This window comes from Pelodiscus sinensis, chromosome 1 (assembly GCF_052426305.1).
Source record: "Pelodiscus sinensis isolate ZL-2025 chromosome 1, ASM5242630v1, whole genome shotgun sequence".
NCBI classification, from domain to species: domain Eukaryota; kingdom Metazoa; phylum Chordata; order Testudines; family Trionychidae; genus Pelodiscus; species Pelodiscus sinensis.
Genome location: NC_143052.1, coordinates 221,121,605 through 221,140,771, shown reverse-complemented (window position 1 = coordinate 221,140,771; position 19,167 = coordinate 221,121,605). Strand labels below are relative to the sequence as shown.

The window sequence follows — 19,167 nt, the reverse complement described above, 5'->3', positions numbered from 1 at the left end:
GCCAGTATAGATGCTCTCTTACTCAAATACTCTAACGCAAAAACTCTTGCATTTAGAGTATTTGCGCTAAATCTTGCCAGTCTAGATGTAGCCTTAGCGTATTTGTAGTCTTACTCAAATAGAAAGTCAAAATAATTCCGGGCACAAAGAGAATGCAACAGCTCACATTTGTCTCTCCAAAGGGCAAACCAAATCATGTATTTCATATCTTGCTTTGGGACCCCTTCCTGCATTCCCCCTCACCAGCAAGACTTAACTGTTAATGTAAATGTGATAGCAAGACTTTAACAGAAGGAAAGAATTATTACACCATATCGATAAGTTTTCACATTCTCTGAGCTGTGTTTTTCAGGATCTCACTTTAGAGGGTCACAGTGGTTCCTCTTGGTGTTAAACTCAGCTAACTGCTGTGACAATGTCTCTGAAGCATTACTTTACAGAAAACTGAATTTTAAATGTTTGAATATTTTGGCAAATGTTTTTATGCAATTAGATTATTTGATAAAACGTATGTTATAGTGTGTTAATGATTAACTGCCTCATTATATCTCTGTTGACTTAGTGGGAGTCTGAAAAGAACTGTGAGGTGCCTATTCCATAGTTCAAAAAATCAGACCATTCCAGATAGGTGGGTTTTTTTCCAGCTCTCTGAATTCTGTGTCCAGAACTCTGTTTCGTGCAACTGACTCTTCTTCAATGGTGCCGAACTGTTGCAGATCCACAGAAGTAAGATTCTCTTTATTGTACTGCTTATTTTATGAGGGGCTGAGAGAGAACGGAGTGTTATAGGTGTATTTACTTCCTATCTCGGAACTGACGAATTAAGTTTTCAGCCATTAAATCATAGGAATATTGCTGAGAAGAGACCTACTTAATTCAACCACATTGCTGTTTTTGAAACCTTTTGTTGAAAGTTTTGAATCAAGCAAAAGATATGGTTAGTAAGCTAAGTCCTGACTACTGCAATAAAATGACATGTAGGCAATACAATTGCACTAAGATAGGAATTGAATGTTAATTTTCAAAACATAAGCAAATGCTACAAAATCAAAAAATGAAAACGTTTGCTAAAAATTAAATGAAATGTAGTTGGTCAAGTGAGTTCTTGTGTTAATAGGGAAAAAGAAAACTCATTCCGTTTCACTGTATCATTTTGGTTTTATAGGGATGTCTTTATAATGGATTTTATCTTCAAAGTGTTTTAAAATTACACTAAATTTCCAACAGCAAACACCTTTAATAAGGACGGAGGCTACTAACAGGGAAAACCATAACACACTTCACTGGTTGATTTTTAATCATTTCTAGTATTTCATTTCTATTGTCATATTTATCAGATGCATGGAAGCAAGAATTTACTGCTGATCAGCCTTGTGAGGATGTAGCCTTGCCACCCACCCTATGATTATCCTGAGATTCAAATAGAAATCCTCTGAATCCTTGCAGCAGGTGTGAGCAGGTGTGAGACCATACCCCTGTCTCCCATGGCAGCACTGCTTCATGATCTTTAACACAGAGATTGAGTGATTTGCTCTGTTGTTGAAAGTCATGAGAGAGATGGGCATGGAGGATAGGGTCAGTGAAGAAGGAATTTGCTGTCAAGGTTTGCTGGAGTGGAGGAGAAGGAATTCAAAATCCCTCTCCCAAATTTCAAGTCATCTCTGACCCCTGCCTAAGAAGGGTGAGTGGGCGAAAAGGTAGCATCCCCACTACCAACTTCTTCCAAGTTACCTAAAACCAAAACCAGCTTCTGCACTATAATGGTCTGAGTGATCCTCTGCCCTGCTACCAAAACTTCTAATGTTCTTGCTGCCACCTAATGTCAGTGTTGTGTGCCATACAAGGCATAAGGCCTTGGGTGTAATTTGGAATCTCCTTATAGGAGCTCTGTCTTGCTGAAAAATAATCCATGGCTTTCTGTGATATGAGATACAGTTGTGCACAGAATCTGCCGAGCCTGGGCCTAGAATGGCTGCTAAACTGCAGGACCAGGTGTCCACATCGGTGTTCCCAAACTTGATTTCCACCCTGCCATTGGTGGTAACTGGATGCAGTGGAGCCTGTGATGCCTTTCTGGGAAAGCAAAAGGCCTGAAACCACATAAGTTTGACTTCAGGTGTTTGCAGGAAAAGAAGCTCATGGTCAAAACTGGGTTGACTGTTGCTGTGGAGAAGCCCAGAGCTGAACCCAAACTAAAATTAAATACAGCCCTGCCCTGGAGCACCATTGTCCCAGGAGTGCTGGAGAACTTTCATTCCTTCCCCACAAATGGCTCTGTGGCCCATTGCAGGCCCTATGAGCACAAGTATTTTATGCCCCTTCCTTCAGAGAGCAACTGAGGGGCTGCATTTCCTCCAGCAACTGGACTCTCTTGCAACCAACTTTTCCCCCCCCAAACAATGCGGCTGTCTGGTTCAGTCCACATGTCTGCCTACTAGTTCCAGGCCCTGCAGTTGGCCACCATATCATAACAATGCGACTCCTGGTCTCTCCCTGTGTTGCCCAGGTTAGGAAGGCCTTTGGGTCCTGGGCTTCTTTCTGCTTTCTGGAGCCTGCTGAAAGAATGCCTGTTCACTGTTGCCAAGCAACCATTTCACTGTCTCGTTTTTTCCCTCCAGCTGCTGCATCTGGGCTGTTATCTGTGAGAGCTGCTTCTGAGAGGCTACATAAGACACAATGGGCAGAGCTGTGTGAAAAGTCTCAACAGCACTTGCCTTTTTTACTCTTAGGTCAAGGCAGTACTAACCATCCCACATTGTTCCTGGCCACAAATTTCCTCGTTCAATCGCAAACAAATGAAGTAGCCAGACGTAAAGTAGAGGGATATACACAGGAGAAAATAAACTAGTCTTCTCGGCCCCCTAAATGTAAATAAGGAGATGGACAAATCAATGAGGAAAATATGAAAATCCTGAGTTTTTGCTCATCCTGTAACCAACCCAAATCTTTTAAGGTTAAGAAATGCTTGGGTAAAGAAACTACTCGGATGCCTGCAGCAGGTGCCACAGGCCCACTGACTGTAAAATTTATTTAATTGTTAACCAGAAAGAAAAAACAGTAACCAGGAAAGAAGTTATGATGTCCCATCACATCACCATCCCAGCAGTGGGGTGGAACATAAGTGTGATGGATGTGAGGCTACTCTAATAATTTATGAGTATATGTTCGGTGAGTCTGGCTGTTCTAAGTGGGATGGCTATATGAATACAACAGGTTAATTCAAGCAGGAAGAAGGACAATGACCATAGAGAAGCACCCATTTACCCACCTGGGAGGGACATTCATTGTGAAGTGCCACTTTTGATACCCTGCTAAGCTCATTGGACAGTATATCAAGGGTGAGAAGATCTCAGCTTGCAGCCACAGGAAACAGGAACAGAGAATTTTGGATGGATTAAGAAGGCTGTTTGGAGTTGTATTCATCACTGGCCACAAGCTTCCTAACGGAAAAACCAACGATGCTCAAACCCAGCTTGGGATAAAAACAGTTAATCCACAAGTTTCTGTACCTCAGGATCTATTTTAAAAGTGGAAGAATCATGGGATTCCACTACAAGGAATCATAGAAACTAGGCCTCATATCTGAGGTGTGTGCAGTTAGAGAAGGGATCAGAATTGCAAGTAGCCCTGCAGCCATTACAATAGGAACATAAGGCTGTCCATATATTAGTATGTTCATCACACTGTTCTCAGCAATCAGAGATGAATGAGAAATTCTATCAGTCACCCTCCCATCTTTCTTCCCTTTCCCGCCCTCCCAAGAGCAGGATAGTCAGGGATGTTTTCCACTGCAAGAAGATAGGAGAAGGAAACAAGAAAATCTGTGTGTGGAGAGTGTTGTGACAGATGGGTTTTATGGGTGGGATAAGGAGAACTGCCAAATGATTTAGAGAGACTGAATTCAATATCTGAACATCAGGAACCAGAACTTTTTTATGCTCCCCCCCTCCAATAATAACATTTAATGCACAAATAAAATAACATTTTATATCCGCCACTGTAAGATCTTTGTTACACCTTGGTTCGGTGATGTGGCAGGAGCCTCAAGGGTTAAAGCCGACTACCCAGTGAAAACTACTGGATGATGGTGAAACAAATGATTTTTATTAAATGGAATGATTCTTTTATCAAAACCAAATAACTTTCAAATGATTTTAAAAAACAATTACCTAATGCTTATACAGGTAGAAAAACCTAAACTTAGCTATACTTAACTAATTACAAACTTCTTTGATTACATTTCAACTATAAGCAGTCCCCGGGTTACGTACAAGATAGGGACTGTGGGTTTGTTCTTAAGTTGAATCTGTATGTAAGTCGGAACTGGCGTCAGCCGCTGCTGAAACTGGTCAGTTTCAACAGCGGCTGAATCTGGACGCCAGTTCTGACTTACATACAGATTCAACTTAAGAACCCCAGGCGTCCCCAAGTCAGCTGCTGCTGAAACTGATCAGCGGCTGATTCCAGGAAGACTGGGGCAGAGCAACTCTGCCTCGGGCTTCCTGTAGTCAGCGCTGGTCAGTTTCAGCAGCGGCTGACTTGAGGACGCCTGGGGCAGAGCAGCTGGGGTGCTGCTGGGTTGCTCCAGTAGCGCGGCTCCTCGGCACTACTGGAGCAACCCAGCAGCACCCCAGGTGCTCTGCCCCAGGCGTCCTGATTCAGTCGCTGCTGAAACTGACCAGCAGCGGCTGAATCAGGACGCCTGGGGCAGAGGAGCTGGGGTGCTGCCGGGTTGGTCCGGAGCAGTGCTGCGGGACCAACCCAGCACCCCCAGCTGCTCTACCCCAGGGGTAGGCAAGAAAAGCCTGGTCTGCTGGGGGGGGCACTAGCTGCGCCCCCCACCCAGCAGACCAGAGAGACGGGGGTGGCGGGACCGCCCAAGTCCTCCATGGCTTTGCTCCGTCTCCCTGGTCTGCTGACCTGGGAGACGCGGAGCAAAGCCGCAGAGCACGCAGGCAGCGGGACAGTCCAGGCGCGCCGTGGCTGTCCCACTGCTGGCGTGCTCTGAGGCTTTGCTCCCCATCTCCCTGATCTGCTGGTCATAGTTAAGGTTGGAACTACACACTGGCAGAGTACCCACAAGAAGACCCATTTCGCCCCTCAGCCAGGCAAGGTTCAGCAGCATGGAGGGTCCACAGTTGTTTCCCTAGCAGCTAGAGAAAATCTGTATGTGAGTACCTGCTGCATCCTCCTTCTGCCACACAGTTAATCTTCTTCTAACACAGTTTGGTGGGGCTCAAGAGAGCTTTGTGTACTGGAGAGAACATATCCCTCTCTGAGCTACTGTTTCTAGGTTTCTGCAGACTCAAGCGAACATTGCAATATCTTTTTTGTATTAAAAATGCTTATTAAAAATACATAAATTGAGTTTTACATTAATCATATGATCTCGGGTGCCTGAGGTATAGTTCTATAATCGGTATGCAGTAATCTGGCCCTATACTCAGAAGAGCTTTTATCTTGCTTTGACCAGGGAATTCCATAGGTATTTGTGTATCTTCATACCACATCTGGATAGCTTTACTATGCAAAAACTATTAATTCCAGATATTCACAGTATCCCAGAAATTAGAGACTGAAACAGTCCAGTACATCATCCAGTTGATCTTGATGATAATGTTGGATTTCCTTATATTTTACTTTATCTAGTCTAGATCTAATCATGAACACCAACTGAGTTGCCACCTTTTTCCTTTAGTTGTTTTAGAGAAATATCTGCAGCGGGATTAACCATTTTAATTTAAAATGGTATTTCTTAGCTTCTTTTAAAGGCCAAATTATTATTGAAAAGTAATAATGAATCTAGTTCTTCTCTGATGACATAAGACACATGCCCTGTTGAAGCCTATGAAAAGAGTTTCTGACTGCATCAGGGCTGAATTTGGCCCATAATATATAGCACCATCTCTTTGAATCTTTGTGCCTGTGACACACACAGTTGTACAAGTTTGCATGCAGCTTGTGCACTGGGCTAACTGACTGTTCTGTCAGAATGTTGCTGTGTAATTTTGGAACACAATAGATAAATCCCAAACTGAAATTACGATTAATGTTCTGAAGGCAGCTGATTGGATTGTACAGTAGTTCAAGCCAACACCACATTCTTTGGCACGTCATACAAGCCAATGCTTTTTTTTTTTTTTTTTTTTTGCTGATTCATAAACTACCTAGTAAAATCTTGAAGCAAAATGCCCTCTGCAGGTCAGTTGTGTTTTCACTCAACAAATTTTGAAAGTGTTTTAATACTGTAACAGCAATGGAAAATAAGCTCATATTGCTTACCTGGATCTAAAGCCTTCCCAACCTTCAGGAACTGGAGAAAGCAAAATTTTTGATATCTGCACAGAGCCACTGGAACAATATTTCTTGCTCATGCACATTAGCAGCAGCTCCCCTTTCTTTAAATCTCCCTGCAGTCACTGGTCAGAGATTTATGCAGAAAACTGCTTATGAGTTCCCTCAGATTCTCCTAAACCTAAGCTAAAACTACTGTGTTGATATCAGGTGGGATATTTCCCAGGGAATGCCTTGCTGCTAATTGAGGAACTAGCACTTGTCTGAGCCCTAAAGGATTAACATGTGTTGTATCTTTCCTCAGAGCAGCAGATCACACAAGTGCATGCTCCAGTTAGTCACAGAATGTCCCTCAACTCCCTGGTGCTGGGGAGACCAGTGGCCTTCTAAAGGAACCATGGTAAAGTGCTGCAAACATTTTCCTGAGGAAACTAAATGTAATAATGAACCCATGCAGAGCCATCCTGTCCATAGGATGGTTTGGGGCTGCCAGCCTAGGTCCCACAATTTGGGGAGACTTCAGTGGCCGCCCCAACCATTCTAGCCATTTTATGAACAAGAAGGTCCACCATATTGATATTAGCCTGCAGGGTGCAGGGCAGCTTGGGGGGTTATCTGGGAGGCCTGGCATGAGGTGGCAGCAGAGGTTACTCCTTTTCTCCTCCCCCCTTGTCCTCACTGAGGTAGTGGGAGTTATGGGAAGAATAGCAACGAAGCAGCCTGCTCTGCTCTGTTGCCATGTTCCAGCCGAGTTGCTCAGCTTCACTGCAGCCCCAGCGTCAATGCATTCTGCTCCCCACAAGCAGAGGTACCCAGCTGGCTGACGGCGACAGAGCAGAGCAAACTGCTGAGTTGCCCCACTTCCTGTAGCTCCTGCCACTGCAGTGAGTGCGGAGGGGCCCGACCACTGCAGCTGCCCTACACAAAGCCCCCTGATAATCCCCTGAGTCACATCTCTCTGGGTAGGGGGCTGAGAAAGAGGTGCAATGCAGGTTGGAGGAGGCAGAGCAGGTGTGGGAAGAAGTGGGGCAGGGATGCAGCTGGGGCAGGGTTTGGGGGAAAGAGTGGGATAGGAGGCAGAGCAGAGGCAGGGAAAAGATTGGGTGGGTGGGGCCTGGGACAAAATGGGGGATGTCCCATGTCCCCTTAAGGACAGTCTTGAGTCCATGCTATCCCACTGGAATGCACATGCACGGCTGCATTGGCACCCACTTTCCAGAATGTGTGTGTGGGAGGGTACTCAACCCCTGGCTCTGCCCTAGGACCAAGTGTCCTCCCCCAAGTGTCATCTCCTGACTCCTCCTCCCAGCCTTCTGAACAGCTCAGAACAGCTGGTTGTGACAGGCAGGTAGTGTGGAAAGAGAGTGGGGAGGTGCTGATATGTGGGGCCCACTGGTGAGCAGGACTGGGGACTGGAGGGCATTGTAACTGGGAGTTTGTGTTCTGCTTTCTCTACGTGTGCAGGACTCCCACTGAGATCCTTGATACCGTCCTGAGACACAGAGACCTGGCCTCAGTTCGTCTTTCAGAGCCCAGCTCCCTTGCCCACACTTTCTGACCCATCATTCCCCTTTGAGAAGAGATGTCAGTGTGGTGTGGTTTGACTCATAGCTGCAACTAGGTGAGTGATTATCCTCTGGCCCCCAGAGCTGTGGTGAGAGTTTAAGCCCATAATGTCCCCACTCTTAGGTCTGCAGGGGTCCTCCCTGTGCAAGCTCTGTGGGGTTGGGCTTGACATGGGAGCCAGGCAGAGCAGACAAGCGGCAGCACATAGGAAGAAACACTGTTGTATCCTTCCACTGAACCCAATGGGGAAGTGTCTGCTGGCCTCAGAGCATCAGAACACAAATGCCTGCTCCAGTTAGTTGTTGAATGTCCTGCAGCCCCCAGGTGCTGGGGAGACCAGTTGTCTCCTAAGGGAGCCAATCTGCCAGGTTGCATGTATGCTTGTGGGACACAATGCAGAGGCACTGGGCCTATAGATGCCTGCACTGCTAGAGACAGTCATAGGCTTTTGGAGCTACAGGCACTGACTTTTCAAACTGCCAAGGGTGCTTGACCCCTGATTCTGTCCCAGGCCATGTTTCCACCCCACCCTTTCCTCCAAGGCCCCCCCACATTACTTCCTGCCTCCCTCTCCTCCCACCCAGCCTCTTCCCAGCCAGCTCCACCTCCTCCCTCAATTATGCTGAATCCTCACTCCTTCCCTCTCTTTCCTAGCCTCCTACATGCCATGAAACAGCTGATTGTGATGGGCAGGGGCGGATATAGGGCAGGGCGAACGGGGCGGCCGCCCCGGGCCCCGCGCTTAAAAAAGCCCCGCGCATGCGGCGTGGCAAAGGGGGGCCCTGCGGAGTTATGCTGCCCAGGGCCCCCCAAAACAGTCATCTGCCCCTGGTGATGGGTGTTCATCTTCAGGGTCTGCTGGCAGGGGAGAGACACTGAGGGGAAAGAGGGCCTGCTAACTGAATATTGCACAATATTACACGAAGGGCATGTTCTCTAATAGAACAGCGATGTAACATTAACTAGGCCAGCTTTCAGTGAGAAGTTGCTGTGTAGGGTTTTGGGCTATGCACCAGTGATGTGAGTTTCAAAAGCATTCAGTTTGGCCTATGCTTGTTCTCACTGGAATCAACTCACTTAAATAAGAGCGACAACAATGAACATTTTATATGCACTGCTCCTAACGCAAGACAAATATAATAACTGCGCTTCACAGATGTGAAAGAGAGAAAACATGCCATCTGCAATTTCCCCTGGGGACATAATGCCAATCTGGTTATTAGCAGCTGTTCATTACTGCTTTCTCTAAAAGATGATTAAGTAAGACACCAGATTGAAGAGTCTTTATTAATGTAATGCATATTAAGCTGATTATATTATATATAGGTTTTTCCCTCCTCCCCCCAAGAAAAAAATTGATTAAATATACATTAGCAACATGGAGATTATCTTCTTCCAATAGGAAATGGACATGCAGTGTGAAATGTAGAAATGCAATGGAAGTTGATATGATCAGACTGAGGACTATAAAAACTGCCACAGCTATCCTCTTTTCTCTTCCATGATTGTCAATGCTGAAGTAAGTATACAATATACCAGAATGTCAAGGAATATTTTTGTCCAGACCTACTCTGTTATTGGAAAAAGAGACTAATCGTGGGATTTTTCTACCTGAGATCTCCAAAATGATCTGTCACAATTTATACCCTCAGGGGTTTTTTTTTGTTTGTTTGTTTGTTTGTTTTTTGCAAGGCATTGCAGCTAGGTAGGTATATTTGTGAAATTCTTAAATGTTAAGTAGGTAGAAAAGTTATATCAGTTAGCATTCAAAACTCCACAGTGTAGATCTAACTATTGTGAGAGAAAAATTTGGTCCAATATATTGTCTTTCTTGAATAAAGCCCACGGATTATCTTACCACAGTATATATTATAGAATTGTGCATCTGTCTGTCCATCCATCTGTTAGTCTGTTTGTTCAAGAATTCCTCTTAAACGGTAAGAGCTAGGACCACCAAATTTGGTATACAGCTTCCTCTTATCATAGTTTCAAGCAAGTTTAGGAGTTGGTACTGACAGGACAATGGGATGCATCTGGAATTTGATTGTTTCTCATAAAATGGGCAGAGAGGGGTCTGGCAGGAGGGACAATTATACTGTGGTTTGACCACAGAGAGGAAGCAAGGGGCCAGAGATGGGGACCGGGGCAGCTGGGGGCAGCGATGGAAAAAGAGACATATCTACTATTTATTTCAGAGAATTTGTCTGTGTGTGTGTGTGTGTCTGTCTGTCTGTCCCCCAGCTTAGGGACATTCACGCCTCCCCGGGATGTGCTCACTGCAGCGGCCATAGACAGGTGTTTCTCACCTGGCTCCAAGCTGTTGCAGTAAGAGAGGGTGGGGGTGGGTAGTCCTTTCTCCTGCATACAGAATCTCTCATCCCTAGCCCCACCCCAGAACAACGATTTAAATAAAGAAAAACAAAACTTATTTGAGTTAAAGATCCCAGGAATGCCAGGTAAATCTTCTAGTGGACTATATTTATCTGGACTATTATTAAAAGATGGAAGAGAATCATGGAATTTACAGAGGTATAGTGCCTGTCAAGTCTGTATAATAAATTGAACTTAAGTCCAATAATCATTAGTGGCAATGAATCATTGCTGCATTTATTTGAAAGCCTATGTGAGACTTCTGGCAGTCTTAGCCAAGTACTTAGCTGAAAAAAATTTCTGCATGACAAAACCAATCAGCATGATTAATCTGCATGCTGTTGGTAAACTCAGCATATGAACCGTGGACTGAAATATTCCACTACTATTCCATGGTGACTGGAGTTGAGGAAGCTAGTGAGTTATAATGAGTCATGATTTGTGACTCTAAGACCCTAGAAAACGTTATTCCACTATCATACTACGCAGATGCTGAGAACAGAGAAAATGCAAACTCTACCCTCAGTCCAAGAACAATGTCCCATAGATAGTTCTGCTAAGCTAAAACATTCTCAGTTTAATCATTATAAATGATGACACATAAATCTTCACCATTAGCTTTCTTTTTAATGGGGATGAATGGGAAAACTGATGTTTTCAGATCTCTTGTTTTCAATCTGTTTAACATTAATCCCTTCAGCTCAAAGCTAAGGTACAAAGGCAGACTTTGAACATGTGATTAACATCTTTTGATTCCTGATGATTTTAGGCTAAAATAATTCCCCATTCTTGTCAGTTGTTCAAACAGGACAACGACACCAAAAATGCTGTTTCCAAGAAGGAGGAGACAAGAGTTCTGCTATGGCTTCACACTCGTGAACTGTAGAAGTAGGAGTTTGTTTTCTGATTATAAAGACCGCATCTAGAACTGTAAAATATATGATAAGTGGAAAACATTCTTTGTAACAATGTGCATCAATGGGGAAAATAACTTCAGGAAATAACACTTGGTTTTTAAAATAAAGTGAATAGGAGAGAAAATCTAGATGTTATTCAGCTATAAACACTAACCTTCAAAAATTCACCACAGTAAAAGAAAGTACACTACCGTACTTCTTCTGTATCTGTACCCTGTCATGTACACACACATACACACAAATACGATTGTGTTCATAATGATATATTATTGTTGTTTTTTTTCAGTGCCTCTGCAATTGTGTATATGGCTAATATGCCGACAACTGAATTGTGACATTTGTTGAAGATCTCCAGACTATGACCTCTCTAGTCAGCACTTCTCACCTCCAGCTAGCTGCTTTTGCTTTTGGTACAATAGGCTGGATCTTATGCACTATTTCAATGGGACTCGTGGAATGGAGAATATGGCACGTGGACAACACCACCATCATCTCCTCTGGCATCGCATGGGTGGGCATATGGAAAGTTTGCTTCATCAGTTACCTCCATGTCTCCTCTGAACTTAAAGAACAGGTCTGTCATAAAATGAATGATTATGAGACCTCCATCCCCCGTGAAATTTTTGTTGCTCAGGGCCTCCTGCTGGTTGCCATGGTCGTCGGTGCACTGGGGATGGCTTCCACTATATTTGCTCTGAGGAGTATATACATGGGAATACTTTACAAAACACAGATCATCCGTTTTTTCCTAGCAGCTGGATTCTTGTACCTCACTGCAAGTGTTTGTGTCTTAATTCCAGTGAGTTGGAATTTCTATTCTGTAGTGCACAATCAAACTATCTCCTTTCCCCCTTCTTTCTATATGCCCTCCAGCCCAGTGGCTCAGGAAGTTGGTGGGGCTATTCCTGTGGGGATCATATCTGTCATCCTGCTCATGATGAGTGCGACTTTTTCTCTTTCTTACAGGTTTCCTGTCACCCCAAATGATGGGGTGTAATCCTGATAACAGGGATTTGAACTTCCCACAGACAAGTGGAGCACAGTTAAAATATAAATATAATGGCCTAGGAACCACAAGTTAAGGCCTTCTCTGGATCTTATTCTAACTTACAAGGGCACTAATATTTGGACAGTTAAATAAGATGAATACCAGTAAAGTCCATGGTTTGTACATTTGCATATAAAACAATTAGTCTATTAATTGTCACACATTATCAAGGACCCACCAATAAGATGAATGGTTGATTTGTTCTGCAACTACTGATTTTGAGTATGTGTTATTATCAGTATGTATGGATCTTTGTATTAAAGCAGAGGTCTCAAACTTGTGGCCTGAAGGCCATCCTGCAATCTGGCCTGGGAGGGGCCTGTCTATTCCCATCATCCAAGCCCCACCTATGCCCACCATCACCCTTCCCTCACCCCTCATGATACCCCATCCCCTGAGGATGCAGCTTTGGGGAGCACCAGGGGAGGTGGGTCTGGTTCAGGGCAGCAGGAATGGACGTCCCTGCCCCACACTCCCCACAAATATGGGAGCTGTGAGGATACTCAGTAAGCATACATGCTCCACTCTCCCATGGCTTCTGCTTCCATGGGGAGAGTGGAGAGACCTACCACTGTTGCCACCCAGTGCCAAGTCCCCCTGGTAATCCCTGAATCTGTGTCCTTAGGGAATGGGGTGCTATGGGGAAGAGGGGAGAAGGCAGGGTGGTGGCAGGTCAGGGCAGTGTTTAGATGATAGGGACTCCAGCTGGGGCTAGTCCATGAGTTGGCTGTTTGAGACCCCTGTATTAAAATTTAGAAAAACAAGCTGTTTAATATGTCCAAGGAATGGATTTTATCCCACTGAATTAGGTTCTTCTACTATAATTCACTTTGCACTATATTTTCTAATATGAACTTGTTTTGTTTTTGCTTCTGAGATATTTTTCTCCTGCATAAAAGACTTTCAGTGGACATGTCAAGTATGCACCATAGTGAAATTCAACTTGAATATCAGTACAGTTGCATTATATGAATCTCCATGTATAGTACTAAGCAGATCTTACTAGTTTCTCTTCTATCTACTAGGTGCCCTCTAAAGTTGAATGTATTTGACCCTATATTTATTTATATGCCCTTTCTTTGCTTGCTGCAAGTCTTCACTGGAGATATGGTGTGTCGTCAGTTCCTCCTTTAAATAAAAGGTCCACAAAGTCTGCAAACATACATTTCCTGATCAAAGACTGAAGTAATTCAAAAAGGAAAGAGGAAAACATCTTTGATCAGTGTCACTATTAGAATATTTATGCCAGAAACTGTTCTTTCTACCAACAGGCATAATGAATGACATTTTAGATGGCAGCAACTATTTTGTGTGTTACTTGGACCTTTTTTTTTAAATGTCCAAAGCACAGCAAATGTCCAAAGCACTAGAGAAGACCACAAAAATCAGGAGTTTGGAGGCATGACTAAGCCACAGTGGAAAGAGGCCTTTTATGGAGTACAATCCAATGAGAGGCTCTGAATTTTCAAATCAGTTACAAGAGGAATATAAATGAACATGCACAAAGATCATTGCTTTATTTACAATGTGTTTTCTAAATACTCATATAAATGTTAACAGTGCAAGATGTAGAATGTCAATTTTTCTGGCTGACAGTTACAGTTTAGTTGTTGCTTTTCATTCCTAATTTCTGAGGTTAAAAAAAATGAAAAATGATGAAAGCAAAGACAAATTATTGCAAGTCTACCAATTTTCCACTTCTGCAGAGAAATGCAACTATAGCCATCTTCTCTCTCAGCCAATCAAGTTTACTTCCTTTTCCATTCCTTTCAGGGTCCTTTCATTGCCTGTTTTGGCCAATTCTACCTCAGTTTCACCTATGCAAACCCCATTGAAATCATTGGACAAGGGAGTTTGGTTCTTCGTTGACACACTGTGACTTCCCCTAATCTATCCCATGAACCTGGCTTCACTCTCCTATCTTTGGATTTCCTCAACTGCTAGAACGAGCTTTCTCATTGGTGCTAATTTATGGTCTTAACACTGTTGCAAAGGGAGCCTTTTCTTCTGTAGTTATTCATTGTCAGTAGAATATCTCCAAAGCTCACCAACAATCCCCCTTCCTTTTTTAATCTCAGAAATAGTAGCTTATATCTCTTGTGTCGAACTAGAAATTTCTTTCATCTTCTGCAATTATTTATTATTTAATACTAAATCTACTTGTGACAGCATCAAGCACTTTTGAATAGGTTTATGAAACCAAAAGAATTACAGGTGGAACAGATCTGTTAGATTATTTATTAACCTGCTGCCAATAAAAGTTGGAGAGGCTGGCCATCAGGGTGGCAGTGCGTAGCCAGCACCCTCCCCATCCCCAGGGATGCAGCAATTCTGTCAGCCCTCCTGGAGGTTGGATGTTCATGATACACTTTGTGTATTGTTTTATCCAGAATAGAAATTTGTTTACCTGGAACTTTTAAAACTATCAGTTCTCCCAATACATTATACAGACTAAAGTTACCATTTTACTTATATTTGTACCATTTCAAAATAGAGAGGGATGTGTTTGTGTGTGTGTGTGTATGTATGTATTTCATTAAGGATTAAATTATAAATATTTTCTAGCAAAACATTTTTTTTAAGTTTGAAATGGAATAAAAATAAGCAGTAACACAGATGTTGATGAGTTTATGTGGAGGTAAAAGTGTGCAATTCCAACTGTTTTCCTTGACCACTGAACCATTAGGTTGGGTTTTTATTCATTCTTCCTGGCTAAAACAAAGACATAGAGAAATATGGGTATATGTTGCTGATGTTCCATTCAGTGCTAATGTCTGTTGATTGTATCCTGAAGTATGACTTTGAAGCACAATTTGTATGGAACTTCTGAGCTCTAAAAGGGCTTGTCACAGGGCTAGCTCCCCCTCAGGCTTACAGCCCTGTCATCATCGGGGTCACCCACTCTGCATCACCTGCCACCACCCGTGCCCTTTTGGTCCATGTGCCTTCGTTGCGCAGTTTTTGGCTTTAGAATATCCTTGCTCCAGCCAGGCGGCCGGTAAGGCCTAATCAGCGGCGAGGCAGGAGGGGGACTCAGTCCCGCCCCCTTTCCGAGTCCCAACCCAGGACCCTAAAGGCAGACTGAAAACGTTGCCTGGTTGGTGGGGGTTGCCCGTAACTCACCAACCCCCGCGGCTGGAAGCGACTTCGGCGCTGACCCCTGTCCTGGGCCTCTTCCCCCTGCTTGCCTCTCCTCCTCTCCCTCTTCAGCCTCCACCCTCTTTAAACTCCCCATTGGCTCTGGCCCCGCCCCGTTCCTCCGGGTGCGGGCTGATGATGTCAGCTGACGTCTCTCCCGGGCCGGCCTTCTCTTGGTTACATGCATCTCCCAAGCAGCCCGGACAGAAGCGGTGTGGGACCGCCTGGCCACCACGGGGGGTCCCATTCCCCACGCCGGCCACATCCTCTGGCGAGCTCTCGACTGCCCCGTTGCCCCCAGCATGTCTACAGGCAGCCAGGGAGTGTGGGGAGCCAGGGCTTCCGTGCGATCAGAGCCCAGTGCCCCGTCACAGGGCTACACTGTAAAGTCACAAGGACTATGATAAAGGTTCCTCATTGACCCTCATGAGAGAGATAGCCAACCTGACAAAAATCTCTGTTAGAAGTTAGAGCACAGATTTCAAAGGCTGTTGAATGAGCTTCTTTGATTATTAGCTTAGGGTGGCACCCATTATTTTTGGATAATTGGGGTTGTGTGCCTATGTTTATTCCTGAAACAGTATTTATTTCTTTATACGTATAAATGCATATATTGTTATTTTTAAACCTGTCTTTCTGTGCAGTTCCAATTAGTATCCAACAGCAATAGCAAGATTGTCCTTTGTGTGTAATTATTAAAACATAGGTCTGTAGTTAAATACCATAGAGTTTTAATGCCCTGTACATCTCCCAAAGTAGAAATTAAATCTGGTCTCATTGATATCAATGGAAAAATTCCCATTAACTTCAGTGAATCATAGAATCAGAGAAGATTGGAGACCTCTAGTCCAGCCCCCTGTTCAAAGGATGACTAACTCCAGTCAGAACAAGATTTTACCCTAAATTTTACTGAATGTTTTGCTTATGCGGATGTCCTTGGAAATAGAAGCTGTTGGTTTTTTGAATCCACAAATGTGGTCTTAGTTTCTCAGCTGTAATGCAGGCTTCTCCATGCTACTTTACTACAGGTTGGACTTCCCTCATCTGGCACCTTGGGGACCTGACCAGTCCCGAATGAGGGGAATTGCCAGACCATCAGAGGTCCCTCCCATCATGGCCCGTGCTGCCCTGCTACCGCTGGCTAGAGCTCCAGCCCAGCCAGGGCTGGCCAACAACATTTTGGCACCTGGGGCAGTATGCCTCCATGCCACCTTTTCTCCTGCCTGCCTGTTATGTCTCTTGTGCTCTCCTTCCTCCAGCACAGCACTCCACCAACTCTGTGCATCTAGAGCAGAGAGAATACATATGCACCAGCAGGAGAGACAATTTTCTACTCTGGGTCCTAGTGGTGTCCACCCCCCAGTCTGGCACCTGAGGTGGCCGCCTCAGTTCGCCTCATGTTAAGGCGACCCCTGAGCCCAGCCCTATCTGCTGCCTGCCCAGCCGTGGCTCCCTATGCTGGAGCTCTGTGGTTGGGGCTGGAGTTCTTTGGCTGCTGCTGATTGCCCCCTGCTTTCACCTGGCCAAAGGGCCAGAACTCCCTGCAACGCCATCTGCCCTTCTGCAACCTCCCCCCCCCAGCACTGGGCTCCCAGCTGAATTGTTGCCATGCCTCTCTCCTGCCCCTCCTCCCCCATGGCCCAGCCTCCCTATTCCTGATCTCTGTGATCCAACGTTGATGGACCAGAGAGTGCTGGTTAAGGGAGGTAAAACCTGTAATAACCTTGAAACTCACCTGTTGAGTCCATCCTATCTAGGAATAGCTCCATATTAGCTCAATCTACAGTCCTGTTTTATATTTTCTGATGGTGGTTTGGTGTTCTGGATTATCTACCTGAAGCTTTCACTGGTGTGACAAATGTTTGTTTAGGAATTTTTCTTTGACTAATTAATTCCATAGAATTATAGACGATCAGGGTTGGAAGGGACCTCAGAAGGCCATCAAATCTAAAACCCTGCTCAAAAGCAGGACCAATGCCAACCAAATCATCCCAGCCAGAACTCTGTCAAGCCTGGCCTTAAAAATCTTGAAAAATTGAGATTCTACCACCTGGCTAGGTAACCCATTTCAGTTAAGAAGGAGAGTACATCTCTTTGACATTTTAGAATACTGATTTGTTTGTAACATCTGCCTCAGTTGTATATTTGTTGCTCTGATATCAGTTGATAAAATAATTGACATCACTGGGAATTGAGATGGGCCCTAGCAGACTGTAGACACTGGAAATGAGTCTCTGAAAATTGTTTGATCACACAAAACTTTCAATAAAAGTAACGGCCAATGTAAAATGTAAAAGAACCTACCATGCCACTTTTTATACCCCTCTGCTCAGCTGACAGGTCATTCTACGTGTGACGCTCCCTTGCAGGCCGGGGGTAGGGAGAGAGAGACTTCACAAGCTGGCAGTTCTCTCGGGGGTGGGGTAAGAGTCTTTACATGCTCCCACACTCCCAGACCAATCAGGTCTTAAACAAATTCTGAAGTGGCCCCCATCCTGGTTTAGAACTTATCTGGACTTTCATACTAGAATAATAAATGCACTTGTGGTAAATGGTTCTCTTAAAATAACATACTAACAGATATGAAAATGATAGGCTCCAAGTACATTCACATATCCTCTAAAGAAAACTGAGCTGCGATTCCCTTTATAAATGTCACCATCAACACTGCCAGGCTCAGCATCTTTCTCTCAATCTAAAATATTTCAGTTCCCCTGTTAAATCAGTTTAGTCCCAGCTCCTTAGTGGAGAGAGGAAGGATAGTCCAGTAGAGTACTAACTTGGGAGAGCTGGATTCAATTACCTGCTCCTCCACAAACTTCCTGCGTAATATTAACCAGTCACTTTTCACTATCTTTTAAAGGTATCTAGATACCTAAACACACATATAGGTTTCTAGTTATATAAAGAAGGCTGAAAGAATTGGGCTTGTTAGTTTGGAAAAGAGAAGATTGAGGGGGGAAATGATAGCAATTCTCAGGTATCTAAAAGGGTGTCACAAGGAGGAGGGAGAAAAATTGTTCTTCCTGGCCTTGAGGATAGAACAAGAAGCAATGGGCTTAAGATGCAGCAAGGGAGGTTTAGTTTGGACATTAGGAAAAAGTTCCTAACTGTCAGGGTGGTTAAACACTGGAATAAATTATCTAAGGAGGTTGTGGAATCTCCGTCTCTGGAGATATTTAAGAGTAGGTTAGATAAATGTCTATCAGGGATGGTCTAGACAGTATTTGGTCCTGCCATGAGGGCAGGGGACTGGACTCGATGACCTCTCGAGGTCCCTTCCAGTCCTAGTATTCTATGATTCTATGATAGGAGTTATGCAGCTAGAAGCTTTTGAAACAATCATTAATCTTCTAGTTGCACCTTTAGGTGCCTAAACACCTTTAAAATCTAAGTCTGAGCTCCACATCTGTAAAATGGGGGTAATACTACTTCCCTGTCTCAGGGAGGTGTGGTGAAGATAAATGCAGTAAAGAATGTGAGGTGCTCTGATACTATTGTAATGGAAACCAACTATGGCTATGTCTAAATTACACCCCTCTGTTGGCAGAGGGATGTAAATTAGACATATTGAAAGTGCAAATGAAGCTGGGATTTAAATATCTGGGGCTTAATTTGCATAATGGTGGCTGCTGATTTTTTCGCAATGGGACTTTTCAAAAAAATGGCAGTTTAGATGGGGCATTTTTGACAAAAATTCTTCATTTCGAAAGATCCTGTACTCCTCATTTTATGAAACTGTCTAAACTGCTGGGGGGGTTTCGAAAATCCATGTTCCCAAAAAAAAGCGGTGGTTGCTATTATGCAAATTAAGTGTGGGATATTTAAATCCCG

At 44.1% G+C, this 19,167-nt stretch overlaps 1 protein-coding gene across 1 annotated transcript; it reads left to right on the top strand.

Moving 5' to 3' along the window:
* The first annotated feature begins 599 nt into the window (after positions 1-599).
* Positions 600-16,851, top strand: LOC102454132 (claudin-34). The gene is made up of 5 exons (XM_025183128.3): positions 600-726; positions 6,599-6,694; positions 7,759-7,915; positions 9,263-9,379; positions 11,434-16,851. Exon 5 carries the CDS (start codon positions 11,506-11,508, stop codon positions 12,142-12,144), a length of 639 nt encoding a protein of 212 aa, XP_025038913.3. The 5' UTR covers positions 600-726; positions 6,599-6,694; positions 7,759-7,915; positions 9,263-9,379; positions 11,434-11,505; the 3' UTR covers positions 12,145-16,851.
* Positions 16,852-19,167: the final 2,316 nt, after the last annotated feature.

Bases quoted from the DNA above. Each gene is read 5' to 3' on its own strand.
- LOC102454132 (XM_025183128.3), top strand. From the start codon at position 11,506: ATGACCTCTCTAGTCAGCACTTCTCACCTCCAGCTAGCTGCTTTTGCT.